The sequence below is a fragment of the Equus caballus genome, chromosome 15 (assembly GCF_041296265.1).
Source record: "Equus caballus isolate H_3958 breed thoroughbred chromosome 15, TB-T2T, whole genome shotgun sequence".
NCBI classification, from domain to species: Eukaryota; Metazoa; Chordata; class Mammalia; order Perissodactyla; family Equidae; genus Equus; species Equus caballus.
The window spans coordinates 33,593,603-33,613,742 of record NC_091698.1 but is presented as its reverse complement, the minus strand read 5'-3'; the positions used below and the strand labels follow the sequence as shown (position 1 = coordinate 33,613,742).

General features: G+C 41.1%; 1 protein-coding gene across 5 annotated transcripts in view; it reads right to left on the bottom strand.

Moving 5' to 3' along the window:
• Positions 1 to 2,659: 2,659 nt before the first annotated feature.
• The window catches only part of CHMP3 (charged multivesicular body protein 3), a 68,714-nt gene continuing 51,233 nt past the window's right edge, over positions 2,660 to 20,140 (bottom strand). For all 5 annotated transcript variants that reach the window (XM_014731050.3, XM_023618769.2, XM_005599856.4 and 2 more), the window contains 3 exons: positions 7,716 to 7,837; positions 4,339 to 4,453; positions 2,660 to 3,205 (listed from right to left, as the gene is read on the bottom strand). In XM_014731050.3, the coding sequence (XP_014586536.2) occupies positions 3,051 to 3,205; positions 4,339 to 4,453; positions 7,716 to 7,837 (392 nt within the window). In that variant the 3' untranslated portion in view covers positions 2,660 to 3,050. The remainder of the gene's footprint in view (positions 3,206 to 4,338; positions 4,454 to 7,715; positions 7,838 to 20,140) is intronic.

Genomic DNA, 20,140 nt, shown 5'->3' with positions numbered 1-20,140 from the left:
AATGCTCTTTCCTTAGCCTTAAAGCAGGAATGGAGAAAACAGGACCTCTTCGAACAATTAAAACAAACCAATCCTACATTTAGATCATTTTATATGAACGTATAGAAGAGTAGTTGTCATTATTCTGATTGTTCTTCCATTCACCTGGATAAACTTTATCTACATAAGAATAAAAATGCTGAGGGATTATGAGCATCCCTTAATTTCAGTATCATTTTGTAAATAAACTAGCGAGATAAATGCAATCATAGAACTGTATACCCTGTCAATATGTCTGTTCTTCTCAACTTGATTTATAGATTCAAAGCAATCCCAATCAAAATCCCAGCAAGTTATTTTGTAGATATTGACAAATGAATTCTAAAGTTTATATGGAGAGGTAAAAGACCCAGAATAGCCAACACAGTATTGAAGAACAACAAAGGTGGAGGACTGATGCTCCCCAACTTCAAGACTTACTATAAAGCTACAGTAATCAAGACACTGTGCTTCTGGAGAAAGAGGAGGCAAATACATCATCGGTGGAGCAGAATAAAGAGCCCTGAAATAAGCCCACATAAATATAGTCAACTGATCTTTGATAAAGGAGCAAGGGCAATACAATGCAGCAAAGACAGTCTTTTCAAAATGGCGCTGGAACAACTGGACATCCACATGCAAAAAAATATAAACACAGACCTTACATGCTTTACAAGAATCAAATCAAAATGGATCACAGACCTAAATATAAAACACAAAACTATAAGACTCCCAGAAGATAACAAAGCAGAACATCTAGGTGACCTTGGGTATGGCGATGCCTTTTAAGATCCAACAACAAAGGCCAATCATGAAAGAAATAATCGTTAAGTTGGATTTCATTAAAATTAAAGACTTTTGTTCTGCGAAAGGCAATGTGAAGAAAATGAGAAGACGACAAGCCATGATCTGGGAGAAAATATTTGCAAAAGACATATCTGATAAAGGACTATCATTCCAAGTATACAAAGAACTCAACACTCAACAATAAGAACATGAACAACCTAATTAAAAATGGGCAAAAGAACCTTAAACAGAAACCTCACCAAAGAAGATATATACAGGTGGTAAAAAAGCACATGAAAAGATGTTCAACATCATGTCATTAGGGAATTGAAAATCAAAATAACAATGGGATACCACCATACACCTATTAGAATGGTCAAAATGCAAAACACACCACCAAATGCTGGTGAGGAGGTGCAGCAGTAGGAGCTCTCATGCACTGTGGTGAGAATGCAAAACGGTGCAACCACTTTGGAAGACAGTTTGGCAGCTTCTTACAAAACTAGACATATTCTTACCATATGATCTAGCTATTGTGCTCTTGCTATTTACTGAAATGAGGTGAAACATATGTCCACATAAAGACCTGCACACAGACATTTAAAGCTTCATTCATAATTGCCAAAACTTGGAAACACCCAAGATGTCTGTCAGTAGGTGAATGGATAAACTGTGATACATCCAGACGATGGATTATTCAGTGCTATAAAGAAATGAGTTATCAAGCCATGAAAAGACAGAGGAAACTTACACGCATATTACCAAGTGAAAGAAGCCAATGTGAAAGAGCTACTTACTGTATGATTCCAATAACAGAGGTATTTTTGTGCTGTGGGCTGTCAATACACACAAGTAGGGGAGCTGCATCTATCAGGGCAAGAGGTACACAGGAACTCTGTATTTTCCACTCAATCGTGCTGTGAACCTAAAACTGCTCCAGAAAACGTTTACTTAAAAAACTATCCTGAAGATGAAATCAAGAGTAACAGGATGGTCCTCTGGGTTCAAGAGTGCCATTTTGCATGATGAGACCAGAAGGACCTCATTGCAGCAACATCTGAGACATCAGAATTTCTCTAGATAATCTATAAAAACCAGCCTATGAGAGAGTGGTTGGGTTTTCTTCCTGCCTGGTTAGTTTAGTGCACACAGGACTTGGACCAGAGGGATGCGGGTTGAACCCCAGCTCTGCCACTTCTTGTGATTTAAGAATGTTACTTCAGCAAACTGAGCTGTTGTCCTTATTTGTGAAGACTGAATGAGATCACATATATCAAAGAGTTATGGAAACGATCACACACCAATATAAATTGTTACTGCTGAATTATTTATAAATGTAACTTAGGAATGTCTCAGATGTGTGAGAGTTGTTTATAATGCGTGACCACACCATGCCTCCTCTCGCTGCTCAGCTCCTGGCTTTGAGAAAACACTGACGTGTAGGCTCATATTCCACACATCCAAGACAACCAGCTCAAAGCAAGGAAAGACAATCAGAGGTGAAAGAGTCCTAATCACATGGCTGTCGGCTCTGGGTGCAACTTGCAATGGGAAGGAGGGAAAGCTACACACACACCTCAGGACATAATACAGCCATCCAGCCAACAGGACAAGGGCTCACAATTCCCAAGTATCCGTTAGGTTACAGAGATGACAAAATGTAGAAGAGTGGCTCCCACACCACATGTGCGAAGGCTGAGGAGCAGCATCCACAGAGCAGAAGCCTCTGCTGCTGAGTGTCCGAGCCCCATATGCCTGGCCTTAGCACCTCTTCTCTTTCCAAGCCCAACGTGAAATAACTTGGGACAGCAAACACCTTGAGAGTTCATCACACATGACAGTCTACAATGAGACCAAATGTTAAAGCAGAAGTTTATTAAAATTCATTTATATAGTGTTTTACAGACCAAAAAATGTACAGAGTCCTTAACATTCAGGCAATCAACTCTATTCTCAGAAGTGTTTCGCAAGAAGACAGATTTCTTTGCTGTCCCTCCAGAAAGATGCTTCTGTTTATACTCCTGAAAATGATGCATTTATTACACCACCTCTCAAGAACAATCCCGTTGAGATCCCAAAACCTCTGCAGAGAGTGAAAAGAGATTAGCAGAGGACCTTCTCCCAAACGCAAGGCCTCATTCAGAGGTGTAGTGCAAGAGACATAAAACAGCGGCTGCTTCAGAGGAGTGTGCGCACACCAGGTGGGTGGGCCAGGAGAAGAGCCTGGGCGCCCAGCTGGGCGGCCCCTAGCTGCGGAGCGTGGCCAGCCGGGACTGCATGGCCTCCAGGGCCTCCTCCTCCTCCTCCTCCTCCTCCTCCTCGTCTGTGGCCGCCATTGCTCCTGGAGGTTCAGGCTCTGGAAGGGCATCAGTCACTTTACTAGGTGCTTTGCCCAAGGCCCCTGAAGAGAAACAGAGCAAACAGATGAACAAAACATCGGCTGAAGGAAGTGGTCCTGCTCTCCCCTGCCTGTCATGCCTGGGTTGGTCTAACGAGAAACAGAAAAGGGCAACAAATCAAGCTGCTGTGGTGGGGTTTCGCTCCCTAGGACAAATGTGCAAACACCAAATTGTAATGATACCAAAGTTATAATAACGGTAAGGATTTTGATTGTAAGAATTTTGGTTCTGAAGCTCTTGATCTAAATTCCTAAACAGTGATGAATATTTAATTTTCAAGATTCATGAAGATGTCAAATCTCCTCTCTCAGTAAAACTAAATTGTTTCCAAACCTTCACAAAATGTTTTCCTGGAGTAACTAGCCTTCTTTCTCCCAACAAGATAACACAAAGAAATAAAAATTAAATCTCACCAATTATATTTTTTATTAAACATAAAACTCAGAAAATCCAGAAGTAAAAATAAAGTTTAAAAACTCATTAACCATCACTCAGAGATAACTATTTTAATTTATCCCCCTTGCAGACTTTTTCTGGGCATGTTCTTTACACAAAAGTGTGTATTTAAGTAACAAGGCTTTTTCCACATAATATATTGTGAACATCTTGCCATGTCAATGAAGATATTTCTACATTATCACAACTATAAAGTATTCCATTAAAACAGATATAACGATTAATCCAATCAATATTCTATCATGAGGCATTTCAAAGTTTTGAGCATTATAAATAGTGCTCACTACAGACATCCCTGAGTTAAATCTTCAGCACATCCTTAACTTCTAGAGTAACTCCCAGAAGTCAATCTGTTAGGTCAAAGGCTTCTGACAGCTACTGCCAAACTGCTTTCAACAAAGTCTATACCGCAAGTGGGACTCCCAACAGTACGATGTGAGCGCAATATTCCCCCTTAACAGGTTGAAAACTCTAGGAATTTAAAAAATGCTTTGTATTCTTTTAAAAGATGGTTCTAGATATTGTGCCTAGCTTTCAAGAAATAACTTGCATAATCTGAAATTAAAAATGAAGAAGTAAGGGAGTTCCAGCCTACAGAAAAAGCTACTAGATAATTTAGTGACTGCAGGAAGAACAGCCATAAAAGGAGGGGAGAAAGAGGAGACTCTCGGGGTCATACCTGCTGTAATTTCGAAGAGAATTTTGTCAATTTCCATTTCTGCTGCTTCTTCCATTTCCTCCTGATCGTCCATGCTTTCAAAAGTGTCCTCTAACATCTCCTCTATGATCCCAGCCTAAACACAGAATAAACCAGGTCACTTCCCTCAACTGTTAAATCTGCTCCCAACAGACAGCTCTATGGGTCCAGCACCAGCCGAGCTCCTGTGTCTCCAATCCAGTCCGCTGTTTCGAGGGCTAACACACGAGACAGTTGGCCGCAGGAAGCACTGCATGCTGTCTGTCCTCTCTGCAGAAAGGCCAAAGGCCAAAGGGAAACTGCTCTCCGAAGTTAGCACCAAGGTTGGAGGGGGCCTTAGCAGCAGAGCTTCACAAAGTGACTCAGACCCTAAAGGCACTTGGGGAACAACCTGCTGACAGATGAGAGGACGTCCTGAGCTGTCTGGTGAAGCATCTGCCCTGACATTGCAAATATAATCTGTGAGTGCAGGAGGTGAAACACAGTGTGAAAACTGGCTGGAGTCATAGCAGATACTCTAACAACAAACACCAAGAACATGGTGAGGGCTCCCCAGAATCCCAGAGAGACCTGACGAGTACTTCAGAGCTCCAGGTACAGCTGCTGGCACCGGGTCAGTCCATTGGGTCTGGCAAGGATTGATCAATTCACCAAAGCCTGATCACCCACTCCCCAGAGAGATGGCCAGACAGCATTTCTGGACCCATCAACGTAATGCCCAGACTCTACTGCTTGCCCTGTGCTGGCAACCTGACCCAGCCAGTCACCCTCCTTTGTTCTCGGGGAGCAGGGCACCACTGTGGGGCACAAGAGAACCATTCCCTAACACGGGCCAACACAAGCAGACCCACAGTCTTCCCTGCTGAACAGCGTCCTCAGCTGCCAGATAAAGCACTACTGACTGGTTCTTTTGGTTTTGAAGCAAAAGGTCACAACAGCCCCCTCCAATGTCAAAAAGAGGGCCGGTGGCATCCCTGGGCAGAAGAGGTGGGAAGGGGCTGACGGAAAGCCTGGGGTCAGGCCTCTGAGAAGCTGCCAGAGAAAAATCTGACTGCTTTGTCACCTGTGAGAACTGAGCCCCGTGCTTTGTCCCTCGACACTCCACTGATCTAAGGAGCAGGTCGTGTGCGGCCACCCCAGCCCAGGCTCCCTGCTCTCAGCCAGGGCACAACTCTCACTGGCCGTGCTGATGAGAGCAGGTTGAGAGCCAGCCCGTCTGCTGCCAGACCATATGAGTGACTCCTAATGACGTGAATCTAGCTAGTATCATATTGTGCCCATTCACAGACCCTTTCCTCAACCCAAGTGAACAAATAATCAAATTCACCTTCCTGGTCACACAGGTGGAGCCTCTGGCCTGAGGACATCATCTTAGTGCTGGAGGCTACTGTAGAAGAGGTTCAATGCATACTCCCTAACTGGTTAAAAGAGTCTACCAGGATCCTGATTGTTAACAGCCCTCCACATCCTGGAGGGAGAAGGTGCCATTCATTCACTCATTCATTCAATCAATCAATCAGCTGGTAACCATTCATCAAATGCCTGCTCTGTGCCACACCACAGGCCAGGGTCTGGGGACAACGGGAGTGACTAAGATCACATCCCTGCCTTTGAGGAGCTGGGCCCCCGTCAGAGGCTTCAGTCTGTACCTGAGGAGGAATCCTCGGCTGAATTCAGTAAATGTTTACTATCTACTACATGCAAGTCGTCCTCCAAATCTCTATTACTTTCAGGATTCGGAAACCATTGTGGAAAAGATCCCAGATTGCAACAAAGACATCCCCTTTCAGATCCTGGTGGTTCCAGGAGTTAGAATGAGCAGGCCTGAAGTCACTCGAAGAATTACCTGTTATCCAGTTCTACATGGACAGCCACTACAACTTGGGGGATGAGACATCCACACACCACTTTTTTCTTTTTGGTGAGGAAGATTGGCCCTGACCTAACATCTGTGCCAATCTTACTCTCTTTTTCTGCCTGTGGGATGCCGCCTCAGCATGGCTTGATGAGTGGTGTGTATATCCATGCCTGGGATCTGAACCCATGAAGCCCAGGCTGCTGAAGTGGACTGTGCAAACCTAACCACTATGCCACTGGGCTGGCCCCCACACACCACTTTTAAAGGACACACCCTCCTGACGTGGTTCCCTCCTTAGTACTACTGCCCAAAGATTTCTCACTCCAAAGACCTGGGCTTTTTACGTTGCCTTCCTTTTCCATCAATCTTCTCCAGTTCCTCGCAGCAATGCCGTAGAACTCCATATATAATTCAAGTTCATAAATGAAATTCTTTAGGAGGACGGGAAGTAATTTCTATGCATGAGCTATAAACAAGAATTTCAGGTGTACAATCTTGGCTCTCAGGCCACAGGTTCAAAGCACGAACCAGCACCAGAATGAGGCACTTCCTGTCACCATTTCCTCTGAGGCAGCTCTGGCAGTAAGGTCAGACATCTGTGCCCCAACCCCAGATCTGTCACTTACTACCAAGGTCACTTAGGTAAGTTACCTGGTAACTTGAAGACTCAGCTTCCTGCTGTGTAAAATGGGAGAAAAAAATAGCTACCTCACAGGGTCGCTGGGCCAGTGTGTGTGATGCACCACCGGCTGGCAGGGGGCTCAATGACAACGCCCTCCGGAGCCCTGACCCTGTCTGAAGGCCACCGTATAGCTCCTTGCCAGGCCCTGATCCTGGGAGTGGCAAGTATTTATTGCTTTTTATTTGGTTCTCAGTCTCTCCTTTTTAGTCTCAAATAGGGGTCAGCAAACTACAGCCCACAGGCCAAATCTGGCCCACTGTCCATTTCTGTAACTAAAGTTTTACTGGAACACAGTCATGCTCAGTTTTTTACATATTATCTATAGCCGCTTTTACACTAAAGAGCAAAGTTGAGCAGTTACAACAGAAATGTGCAGCCCACAAAATGTAAAATACGTTTACTATTGGGCCCTTTACAGAAAATATTTGCCAATCCCCGGTCTAGAACGAGAGCCCTCGCCAGCTTCACTAACACTGCCCTGGAGCAGTTGGAGGGACCTGGGTTTTTCTGTTTCCTGCTCATGTCAGAGCCTGTAAACCCTCCTAGCTCCCCGAATCCTGAACAGGTGCTCCCTGGATCCCCCACCTTTCCTAGGGCTCTGGATCTACTTTCGCTTCTTCTAAGGAACACTCTGGCAATCTGACCCAGCCTCTGCCAAGCTCAGCTCAGATGAGTTCAACCAGTGTTAACAGCTGCTCCTCTGTCCTCAGAATCATTTCTGTCTGGCAAAAGTGGTCTGTCCATTCCTGTCCACCCCTAGCCCCAGTCCCTAAGGTGACTCTCAGTGGTCTGGAAGGGGACAGGGGAGCCCTAGGTCACCTTCATCATCTCTTTGGATAGCTCCCGCATGGTGGCCTGGATTTCTGGGATCTTCACAAGACTCTGCATGGCCTTCATCACTTCTGTGCTCTTCTGCAGGGAACCAGCCACTCGCAAAACCGCTGAAAGGGAAAGATAATGGTTAGGATGCTCAACAGAAGATGACGCAGGATGGAATAGAGAGAGACAGCCAAATTACAAGCTATTCTAGTAAAAGGCAGCAGCAGTAGGTGGACTCCCAAGGCTATTTCTGTACCTACGGAATACATTACTGAGCTAGCTGACCAAGAGACTGACGTTTCTAAATTGTGTGTTACTTCACCGACAATAGGTACAAACTGAGCACTCACAGCAACTAGCCAGCCTGGAGAGTGGCCTGAAGGCCTGCATCTGACCTTCAGCGAAGGCAGCCAGCTAGGAGTGACTGTGACACTCTGGGCACATCACACATGGGAACAACAGCCCTAGACCTTGCCGGGGCCACAACGGAAAACAGGAGGCTTTAGGCTCCCCAAGTAGAGCTCCCTATCCACCAGCTGATGGATGGCAGCTGTTCTGTGAGGAACCAGCCACTGGTCTTGAGGAAATGAGAGAAATCAGGATAAGATGTAGTGAGTTTGCGTGTGTGTCAGCGTAAGGTGGTCACAGTTGCTTGCTACAGAAAAATTCTCTGTAGTCTGAGATCATATACATGCTATATTCTCTATAAGAAATCACCGTAGTAGCAACGATCATTTCCCCCCCAAAGTCTTTAACATGTCAAAATAAAAAGTTGGCAACCCCTCAAATCTGTTTTGGAATTTCCTGACACTTGAAAGTTCTGAGAACTGCTCTACATCAAGCTGTTCACCAAAACCGGCACGCAAACCTCCCCAAGCACTGCAGTGCCCCTCCGCCAGGAGTCCCTGCAAACTGACCTCCCTTCGAATCCAGACGCTAGGAAGCTTTCTCATCTACGGGAAAACAAGAATGCCCGGGAAATGCCTAGTGACACACACAGCATTTGTGATCTTTCTAAAGGAGTAAGGAAGTTTGCTAGTTGCAGAGAATGCTTCATTCCCCTTAACTTTGGAATGGGAAAGTAAAATAGTTACCTATTTATTAAGATTAATATAGAGGAAGTGTCAAGAATCTATATGGCTGAAATAAGCAATAAATTATATGTGCCATTATAATGATATAAAAAAGACAGAAATTCTAAAACGTTAATGTTACTACTGACTATTGTAAAAAGGTAAGTGATGGGAAGAAGAGAAGGGTAAAAATAAAGCAAATTCCCCATAATTCTCTTTGAATGATAGAAGTTTGATGTCTACATGGGTCTACATGGGTCTACATAGGCCCATGTTTTATCCTAATTTGCATGTTGAGTCCGTATCCCAGAGAGAGTGCCCGAACATGATGTGTTCAATAAACATTTTTTGAGCTGAATTAGTAAAAACAAGAAAAAAGATGTGAGACAGAGAAAAAAACATGGTGTGACAAGCATCAAGTTAAATACTGAAAAATTTGTATTTTGACAAAGGTATTTCTGATTGTCGAAACAAGAAAAGGAAGAGTCAATACAGTGGGGAAAAGAGGAAACAAAAATGAACTTAGAAATAAAACTAATTCCAAAAAGATTTAACTTGATAACTAATCAGAGAGGATTGGGGAAGAGGATTTTTAAAAAGCCAAAATAAATGTATGTTGTACACTGGCAACTCAAAGACGGTACATTTATAGAGAGGAAAATAAAAGACTACACTAAAATGTATTTTCTATGTTCCACAAGGAAAGAAGCATGTATGGCAGATAAAAATTATTTTATAATAAAAAATAGTCCACCCCTACAAGAGAATGAGAAGACAAGGCAAAAGCTGGAAGAAAATATTTGCAAAACACATATCTGATACTATTATCCAAAGTATACAAAGAACTCTTAAAACTCAACAATAAGAAAATGAACAATCCAATTAAAAATGGACAAAAGATCTAAATAGAAACCTCACCAAAGAAGATATACAGATGGCAATAAAGCTCATGAAAAGATGTTCAACATCATATGTCATTAGGCGATTGAAAATTAAAGCAATGAGATACCACTGTACATCTATTAGAATGGTCAAAACCTAAAACACAGACAACATGAAATGCCGGTGAGGAGGTGCAGCGACAGGAACTCTCCTTCATTCCTGGTGGGAAAGCAAAATGCTACAGCCACTTTGGAAGACAGTTTGGCAGTTTCTTACAAAACTAGACATACTCTTACCATGTGATCCAGCAACTGTGCTCCTTCGTATTTACCCAAATGAGTTGAAACATATGTCCACACAAATACCTGCACACAGATGTTTATAGAAGCTTTATTCATAATTGCCAAAACTTGGAAGCAACCAAGATGTTGCTTTCAAGTGAACAATGATAATGGATAAAGTGTGGTACATCCAGTTAATGGAATATTATTCAGCACTATAAAGAAAGGAGCTATCAGGCCATGAAAAGAAACAGAGGAAATGTACATGTGTATTACTAAGTGAAAGAAGCCAATCTGAAAGGCCCACATACCGTATGATTCCAACTATAGGACATTCTGGAAAAGGCAAAACTATGGAGACACTAAAAAGACCAGTGGTTGTCAGGGGTTGGCGGGGGGAGGGATGAATAAGCAGAGTATAGAAGATTTTTAGCTATGTATATTTTACGATAAAAAAGAATCTCCAAGATAAAAAGGTTAAAATTCTACAGAAAATGTTAATGTTAGCATTACAAAAACTGGCTGACATTTAAAATGAGAAAGAACAAAGTCACACAGAGGATGATGAAATAAAATGAGCAGTGTTTCACGGTTACAGCTCTGTCTGCTAAGCCCCTCCCCAGCCCACCCCTGGGCCTTTCTGCAGCTCTTCCGGTCTCCCAGGCTCCCTCCCGCTGAAGGGCCCTGGCACTCATCCCTCCCTCGGGTGCACTGCAGGCCCCGCTGACAGCTCTATACGGTGGGGACACAATGGGCAGATTTGTTTTTTTATATGGTACCCTTCACGGATTTGCATGTCATCCTTGTGCAGGGACCACGCTAATCTTGGTCAGCTTCTCATTTTGGGACGTGTACTGCCCAAGATTTGATGTTGAGCACTAGATTTCTTTTGTATTTGGAGAGGAACTCATGATTTTATTCGCAGTGCCTAGCATTGTGCCTGACATGGCTGACATCAAATACTGGTTGAATAAACCAATGAATGAATTTAGAGAACAACAGAGAAAACTATCATGTTCAAATTGTATTAAAAAAATGCTAAACATACTAGTGTCTTAATAGCAAACAACATTGAGGTGGTTTTACAAAGACTCAGGTGCTCCTCCAGATAATGACATATTTAGTATTAGGTCAGAAGTGCATTTTTCCTTTTTTGTATTGACCATAAAAACTCCAGAATGTTTCTTTATAGAAATAAATAAAACAGTAACCAATTTCATATGGCAAAAGGAGAGGGAGGGTTTTCAACTAACAGAAACTAGTTCTTCCAAAATTTTCAAGTACAGACACAAAATGACTGCATACTTGTGTCAAAACCAGACCAACTGATCTAGGAAAAGAAACTAAAAAACAGAAATAAACATAAAAGTATTAATCTTATAGCAGATTATGTAGAGAATTTCGAACATACACAAAAAAGTAGAGAAGTGTTATTTCACCAAAGAGGAGATGTGGATGGCAAATAAGCACATGAAAAAACGACCTACTCATTAGCCATTAGGGAAATGCAAATTAAAACTACAATCAGACAGCCCATCAGAATGGCTAAAATAAAAAACAGTGATACTGCCAAATGTTACAAAGGATGCAGAAAAACTGGATCACTCACTGGCAGGTGGGAATTTAAAATAGTACCACCACTCTGGCCAAGAGCTTGACAATTTCTTATATGCAACCATAAATTCTTCTCCTGGGCATTTATCACAGAGAAATGAAGACTATATTCAAGCAAAAACCTGTAAACTTTTATAGCGGCTTTATTCATAATAGCTGATAACTGGAGACAACCTGGAAGTTCTTCCACAGGTGAATGGTTAAACAAACTGGTATATCCACACCATGGAATACTACTCAGCAATAAAAAAGGAATGAACTAGTGATACAAGCAAAAACTGAGGTTAATTTCCAGAGAATTATGCTGAGTGAAAAAAAGCCAATCTCAAGAGGTTATATACTGTCTGATTCCATTTATATAACATTCTTGAAATAACAAAATTATAAAATGGAGAACAGATTAGTGGTTGCCAGAGATTAAGCAGGGAGTGGGGATGGAGGGAAGTGGGTGTAGTTATGAAAGTGCAAGATAAGGGATCCCTGTAGAGATGGAAACTGGAAACGTTCTGTAGCTTGACTCTATCAGTGCCAACAGCCTGGTTGTGATATTGCACTATAATTCTACAGGATGTTACCACTGGGGCAAAACGGGTAATGGGTACACAGAATCTATCTGTATTATTTCTTACAACTGCATGTATGTGAATCTACAATTAGCACAAAACAAAAACCTTAATTTAAAAAAAACTCCTCAGAAAAGAGTATAAAAATCCTCAGAAAAGACTGTATTCCCATGCGGAGAATAAATGTAGCTTCGAGCCTCTCAAGAGCAAAGGCACAAAGGTTAATAGGGTTCAGGGCTGTGGGACGCTCCCCGGCAGAGGCACACTGTTTCACCGGGAAAGATGTTTTTTTTCCAGCACTAGGTTCTAAGATAAATTTTGTACACAATCTTTGACTATACCAGTAATTAATCGTATAAAAGTAACAGAAATATTCTTTGTATGGCTGTTCCTTATCCATTAAAAATAAAAAGGAACACTATGAAAACACAGCTCAGAAAAGGCATGTCTGTGGGAAGCAAAGCTAAAGGGGGTGAAAACGGCTTTCCGATGAGCTTGCTACAGGAATAAGCTTTACAACACTAGACGGACGACTGTCTCGTGTCACTGTCGCTTAACGCCAATTCTGTGTTCTTACACCACACTTACAGCTGAGTAAAATAAGTATTCATGCGAATAACAACTAAAATTAAATATGAAACAAATGGAAACAATCAAATTGCTAGGAAGGAAGATGCTTTCACCCTTTAAAAAATTTCTTAATATTGTATTTTGTGTAAAGGAAAAATATTTCATTTGAAAAAGACAATTTGCTCTATGGAATTTGAATTTGTAAAAGTTATGAAGGGACACATTTAAAACCACTGAATAAACTGTGGACAATGCATAACACAGATACATGTTTATTTTAGAAGATTACTATTGTTCAGCAAGCCTTGAAGAAACTGAATTTTAATTTTGCACATGCTAGATCCCAGTTAAATATTAAATGCCAAATAAAGGGAAAAGTCTGTTCCTATTTGTTTATTTAAGGGCTTGGTCTTGTAGACCTGGGTAACAAATAACTGTCCATATATAATGACGTTCTGTTAGACTGAAAGAGCAAACTGAACGACAGTTTGGATGGAATGCTAACAGTCACAACTAGTGGACAAGAGGGCTGAGGCCAAGACAAGGGAACTGCTGGCCATATACTTTTTATTTCATATATTTCTGTAATTTTTTTTACAGTAAACCTACATAACTTTTAAATTAAAAATACTAAAAAATTATGGAAAATGTACGTGATTCAACATTGGTTTAAATTCCACAAACATTATGTTTCACATCAAAGATCTATTCTTTGCAAACTCACTTTCAAGTGCTCCAATCAAAGCAAGGAAGCAAAACAGAGCAACAGGCCAAAGAAGGAGACCACAGCAGGCCTGGGAGAGGCAGTGCCGGGCCTGGCCCTCCCAGCTTGTATTGCCTTTCTTGCTCCTCTAGACACTCTGCCCCAACCACCCAAGGGCACAGAGCTCATATTCAGTCCCTGCCACCAGGACCCCACTATGGCTCAGCACCCAGGCGCGACCCACCATTTTTCTCTTATCGTGGCAAAATATGCATAAAATTAAATTCACTGTTTTAACCACTTTTAAGTGTACAGTTCAGAGGCCTTAAGTACATTCACATTGTTGTGCAACCATCACCACTATCCATCTTCAGAACTTTTTTCATCTTCCCAAACTGAAATTCTGTCCCCATTAAACTCTTAACTTCCCATTCCCCACCCCCTCCAACTCCTAGCCACCACTGTTCTACTTTCTGTCTCTATAAATCTGACTACTTTAGGTACCTCACAGAAGCAGAATCATAGAGTATTTGTCCTTTTGTGAGAAGCATATTTCACTTAGCATAATGCCTTCAAAGTTCATCCATGTTGTAACGTGTCAGAACTTCCTTCCCCAGCATCCATTTATGATGAAACTTCTGAATAAAATGGGTATAGAAGGCAAGTACCTCAACATAATAAAGCCTATATATGACAAACCCACAGCTAACATCATACTCAATGGTGAAAAACTGAAAGCCATCCTCTGAGAACAGGAACCAGACAAGGATGCCCACTGTCACCACTCTTATTTAACTTCGTATGGGAAGTCCTAGCCAGAGCAATTAGGCAAGAAAAAGAAAGAAAAGGGATCCAAACTAGAAAGGAAGAACTAAAACTGTCACTATTTACAGATGACATGATTTTATATACAGAAAACCCTAATACTATTAGAAATAATAAACAAATACAGCAAAGTTGCAGGGTACAAAATCAACATACAAAAATCAGTTGCATTTCTATACACTAACACAACGAAATAGCAGAAATCAAAAACACAATCCCATTTACAATCACAACAATAAGAATAAAATACAGGAATTAATTTCTAGGAACAAATTTAACCAAAGAGGTAAAAGATCTGTAAAGTGAAAACTATAAAACTTTGAAAGAAATAGAAGACACAAAGAAATGGAAAGCTATTCTGTGCTCACGGACTGGAAGAATAAGCATGGTTAAAATGTCCACACTTCCTAAAGCAACCTACAGATTCAACACAATCCCTATCAAAGTCCCACCAACATTTTTCATAGAAATAGAACAAAGAAAGCTAAAATTTACATGGAACAACAAAAGACCACAAACAGCCAAAGGAATCCTGAGAAAAAAGAACAAAGCTGGAAGTAGCACACTCCCTGATTTCACAACATACTACAAAGCTACAGTAACCAAAACAGCACAGTACTGGTACAAAAACAGACACACAGATCAATGGAACAGAAGCAAGAACCCAGAAATAAAGCCACACAACTACAGACAGCTAATTTCCGACAAGGGAGCCAAGAACATACAAACGGGGAAAGGAAAGTTTCTTCAATAAATGGTGTTGGGAAAACTGGACAGCCACATGCAAAGGAATGAAAGTAGACCACTATCTTACACCATATACAAAATTAACTCAAAATGGATTAAAGACTTGAATGTAAGACCTAAAACCATAAAACTCCTAGAAGAAAACATAGGCAGTACACTCTTTGACACTGGTCTTAGCAGTATCTTTTTGAATATCATGTCTACCTAGGCAAAGGAAACAAAAGAAAAAATAAATAAATGGGACTACATCAAACTAAAAAGGTTCTGCACAGCAAAGGAAACCACCAACAAAATGAAAAGACAGCCTACCAACTGGGAGAAGATATTTGCAAACCATATATCTGATAAGTGGTTAATATCCAAAATATATAAAGAACTTACACAACTCAACAACAACAAAAAACAAACAACCCAATTTAAAAATGGGCAAAGGATCTGAACAGACATTTTCCAAAGAAGATGTAAAGATGGCCAACAGGCACAGGAAAAGATTTTCAACATCACTAATTATTAGGGAAATGCAAATCAAAACTACAATGAAATATCACCTCATGCCCATCAGAATGGCTATTATTAAAAAAACAAGAAATAAGAATCTTTAGAGAGGATGTGGAGAAAAGGGAACCCTCATACACTGCTGGTGGAAATGTAAACTGGTGCAGCCACTATGGGAAACAGTATGGAGATTCCTCAAAAAATTAAGAATAGAACAACCCTATGATCCAACTATTCCACTTCTGAGTATTTATCTGAAGAACATGAAAACACTAATTCAAAAAATATTTGCACCCCTATGTTCACTGCAGCATTATTCACGATAGCCAAGACTTGGAAGCAACCTAAGTGCTCATCAATGGATGAAAAGAAAATGTGGCCTATATATACAATGGAATACTACTCAGCCATAAAAAAAAGATGAAATTTTGCCATTTGCAACAACATGGATGGACCTTGAGGGTATAATGCTAAGCCAAATAAGTCAGATAGAGAAAGACAAATACTATATGATTTCATTCATAAGTGGAAGATAAAAACAACAACAAACAAACACATAGATATAGAGATTATATTGCTGATTACCAGGGGAAAGAGGAGGGGGAAGGGAGAAAGAAGTAAAAGGGCACATGTGTATGGTGACAAATGGTAATTAGTCTTTGGGTGGTGAACATGATGTAGCCTACATAGAAATCAAAATATAATGATGTACACCTGAAATTTATAGAATGTCATAAACCAATGTTACTGCAATAAAAATTAAGTAAATAATTTCCTTCCTTTTTAAGGCTGAATTACATTCCACTGTGTATATCCACTGTGTACCACATTTTGCTTACCCATTCAGCCTTCAATGGACACTGAATTGCCTTTACCTTCTGCCTACTGTGAATAATGCTGCTATGAACACGAATGTACAAACATCTGTTTGAGTCCCTGATTCCAATTCTCTGGGTGTATACCTAGAAGTGGAATTGCTGAATCATGAGATAATTCTATTTCCTGCCTCACCTTTGAACCTCTCTCTTAACTTTCTCCCCCAATTAAACTCATCATCTGTCTTATTTTGCAAGAAGCTGCTGTCAGAAAGCTATCACTTGGAAAGCATCTATTCATGACAATGTATTAATAGCCGACAAGACTTAACATATTACCCTTTGCAGGGACATCTGCATTTTAACAGAGGAACACCTTAAGGAAAAGAAATGACTTCATCAAATGGTGGCTTTTCAGAGCAGCAACACACTAGGGGTAGGAGGGGGCTATCCAAGGGCAAAATGGACAAAGACCTCTTGGGAACTCTCATTACAGTATTTCTAGTATTCTCTTTTCTCACTCCCGAAAGGGAGACTCCTCCCTCCTGCTCTTTCCCGGGTTCTAGCCTCAGTTCCCTTCTCTGCTGTATTTAATTTGCCAACAAGCAATATCCTACTTTAAACCCTCTCAACAACCCTCCCTGGGGAGTCCTCTCACCAGGCATTGTGCTTAGTGCTGGGGAAGCAGGTTGATCCTACAGAGCTAGACTGGAGCCCCAAATAGACTCTCCTATCTCTCAGGCCCATTCCTTTCCCTCCGTTTCCAATGTCTTTTAATGGCCCTGCAGTCATTCCAGGTTCAAGAGCTTGGAGCACCTCAGGCTTGTTTCTGTCCTCACCAAGTCCATTTACTCTGCATCCAGAACAGTTCTTCATAGTGTCCTCTCTTCCACTCCATCCCACTGCACTAACCTATTCAGGCCCTGCCCATTACCTCTCAGGTCCCACTGCCTCCCATCTCGCCGCATCAGTCCCTCCCTGCTCCTGTATTCTGTGCTTACAGCGTGCCAAGGCTCTCCACTGCCTACGAAACCAAATTACAGTTCCTCAGCTTAACTCCCAAAACTCTGACTCCAAATTAGCTCTCTAGCTTTACCGCCCACTGCTCCCCTTAGTGCATTCTTGTCAAACTGAACCAAGTGCTGTTTGTTGAACCCAGTCTGAAATATTTCATCTGAGCCTTCGTGCACCCTAATGCCTCTATTCAGATGCCTCCTTGATTCTCCCCAAAGTACTTTTCCTCTGAACTCCCACTGCAGTTTATCTGCACCATCACTGCAGCAGGTCTCAACCTGAACTTGTCTCTGAAAACCCTTGCTCTCCTAACAGTGTACTGTCGTCTTCACCTCCCTGCTCATCGTCTCTGGCCATCCCTCCCCCTTGCTCTCAGGTATCCCAACCTCCTAGAACTTCCTTCAGTGTTTTGAGCACACAGTTCCTTTTGGTCCCAGGGCCTTCACACATACTGCCTGGCACTCTGGTTGGAATACTCCTTCCCACACACATGCACACTCACACACAACTGCTCATCCTCCCCTCAGACATCATCAGTGCCTGAAAGGAGTTATCCTTGACTACCTTTCTCTTTCTTTTTTTCTTCTCCCCAAAGCCCGAGTGCATGGTTGCATATCCTAATTGTAAGTCCTTCTACGTGAGCCACTGCCACAGCATGGCAACTGACAGACGAGGAGTGTGGTTCTGCAACCAGGAAACTAACCCAGGCTGCTGAAGCAGTGAGGACACCGAAATTTAACCACCAGGCCATCAGGGCTGGCTCTGCATTTCTTTTTTACAATCTCCTGTTGCTTATCACAGTTTGCAATTATAAATATCCATTTATTTATTAAATTTATTATTTTTATTAAATTTATCCACTTATTTGCTTTTCACCCCATACCTGGAGGGCGATGACTGTGCTTGCAACGTTCACTATTTTATCTTCAGCGCCCAACAATATATCTGGCACATAATGGGGACTAAAAGAATGGATTTATTAAATGAATTCTCATTTTGCTCTTTGTAGCTTAGTCTACCTGCCTGGTAAGACTGGGGAAGGTCCTCATGAAGCCTACACATTATTAATCCAGCCTCCGCCCTCTCTCCTTCCCTCTCTCCCTGCTTTCCTCTCTCGCCTTCTTTCTTAAAAAAGAGGAGAGAGAGAGGGAAGAAGTGGGTGGTGAGGAGAAGGAGCTCGGAGAAACAGTGTAAGAAACAAGAAAACTTCAAAAAGAAGACTATGTCAATAAGGAACAAATTTATTCCTGAAATAAGAACAGGATGATTTTTTTTAAAAAGAACTATCAGAGAACTCTCCTGGAAATGAAAATTAAGATAGCCAAAAAAAAGAATTAAAGAGGAAAAACAGAAAATAAAGCTGAGGAAATTTCTCAAGAAATAGTACACAAAGACAAAATCAATGACGACAACGACAATAATATGTAAAACCTATATCATAGCAATTACCATGTGCCAGGCACTGAATTAAGCCTCACAACTATCCTGTGAGGAACGTACTATAAATACTTTCAAAATGGAAAATGGGAAAGGACAGGAAATTAAAGAATCAGTCTGGGAAATCTGACAGCTGACTAAAATCTTTTACTTTCAGAAAGAAACAGAAAAATACAGTGGAAAGGAAATGATCACATGAAAACACCCAGGAACTAAAGGTCCAGGGAATACAGGGAATAGAACCCTTGTCTTTTAGAAATCCATGTGGAAATATTTACAGGTGCAATTATATGATATCTTGGATTCCCAGGGGAAAATATGGGGAGTAGGTGGAGATATAGAGGAAGTAAGACCAGCCATGATTTTTTGTATGGGCATGTGAATTTTGACATACTCACTAAGACATGAGTGGAGATGCCAACTGCACACTAGGTGATAAAGTCAGGCCTGAAGATAAAAATTTGGAAATCACTGGCATTTAAATGCATGAGGTTAGATGAGATCACCTGGGGAGAGACAGTGAAGGTGGAAAAGAGCAGAGGATCTGGATAGGAGCCTCAGAGCACTTTAACATTTAAAGATCAAGCAGCAGATATTTCGCCTTTTAGTTGAGTTAAAGCCACAATATAATATATATTTGAAACAAAGAAAATACATTGTTAAGGATGTATATTTAAAGGATAACAGGCTATTAGCTGCAGTACATAAAAGAGCTTTTGTTATGTTTGCTAGTGAAAGTACATGCTACAGGAGAAGAGAATTGTCTCACGTAGATTAATGATTATTTGAGAACTATTAATAGCTTGAAAAGGTATTTTGGAGTCGGTACGCACGAAGAAAAGGTGAAGAGAGGAGAGTGATCAACTTCGATAGTTCCCAGAGAAATATAACAAGATAACCTTTCTCAAAATTAAGAAGTCTGACAAAGGGTGGTGAGAAGGTATGGAAAAAAGAACCCTCACTCGCTGCTGGTGGGAATATAAAACAGTAAAGCCTCTTTGGAGAGCAATTGTGCAATTCGAGCAAAATTTAAACCCAGCTATTTTTAACCCAGCAATTCCACTTCTGAGTATATAACTGTCCTAGAGAAACCTTTACACATGTGCAAAAGTGAAAAGACATTCACAGCAGCACTGTCAGTAACAGCAAAAATTGAAACAACCTAAATGTCCATCAATGGGGGAAGAGAAAAATAAACTGTCATGCATCCATCCAGTGATGAATACTATCCAGTAGTTAAAAAATATATTTTTTATGGGTATATTTCAAGCCCCAGTGATAAATGGGGGAAAAAAATGGAGGATGGTATATATAGTATAACAATATCATTTATACAAATTTTAAGATTCATAATAGTGGTTACCTCTGGGGAGTGAAAGAAGGAAATGGAATTGGGAAGGCACATT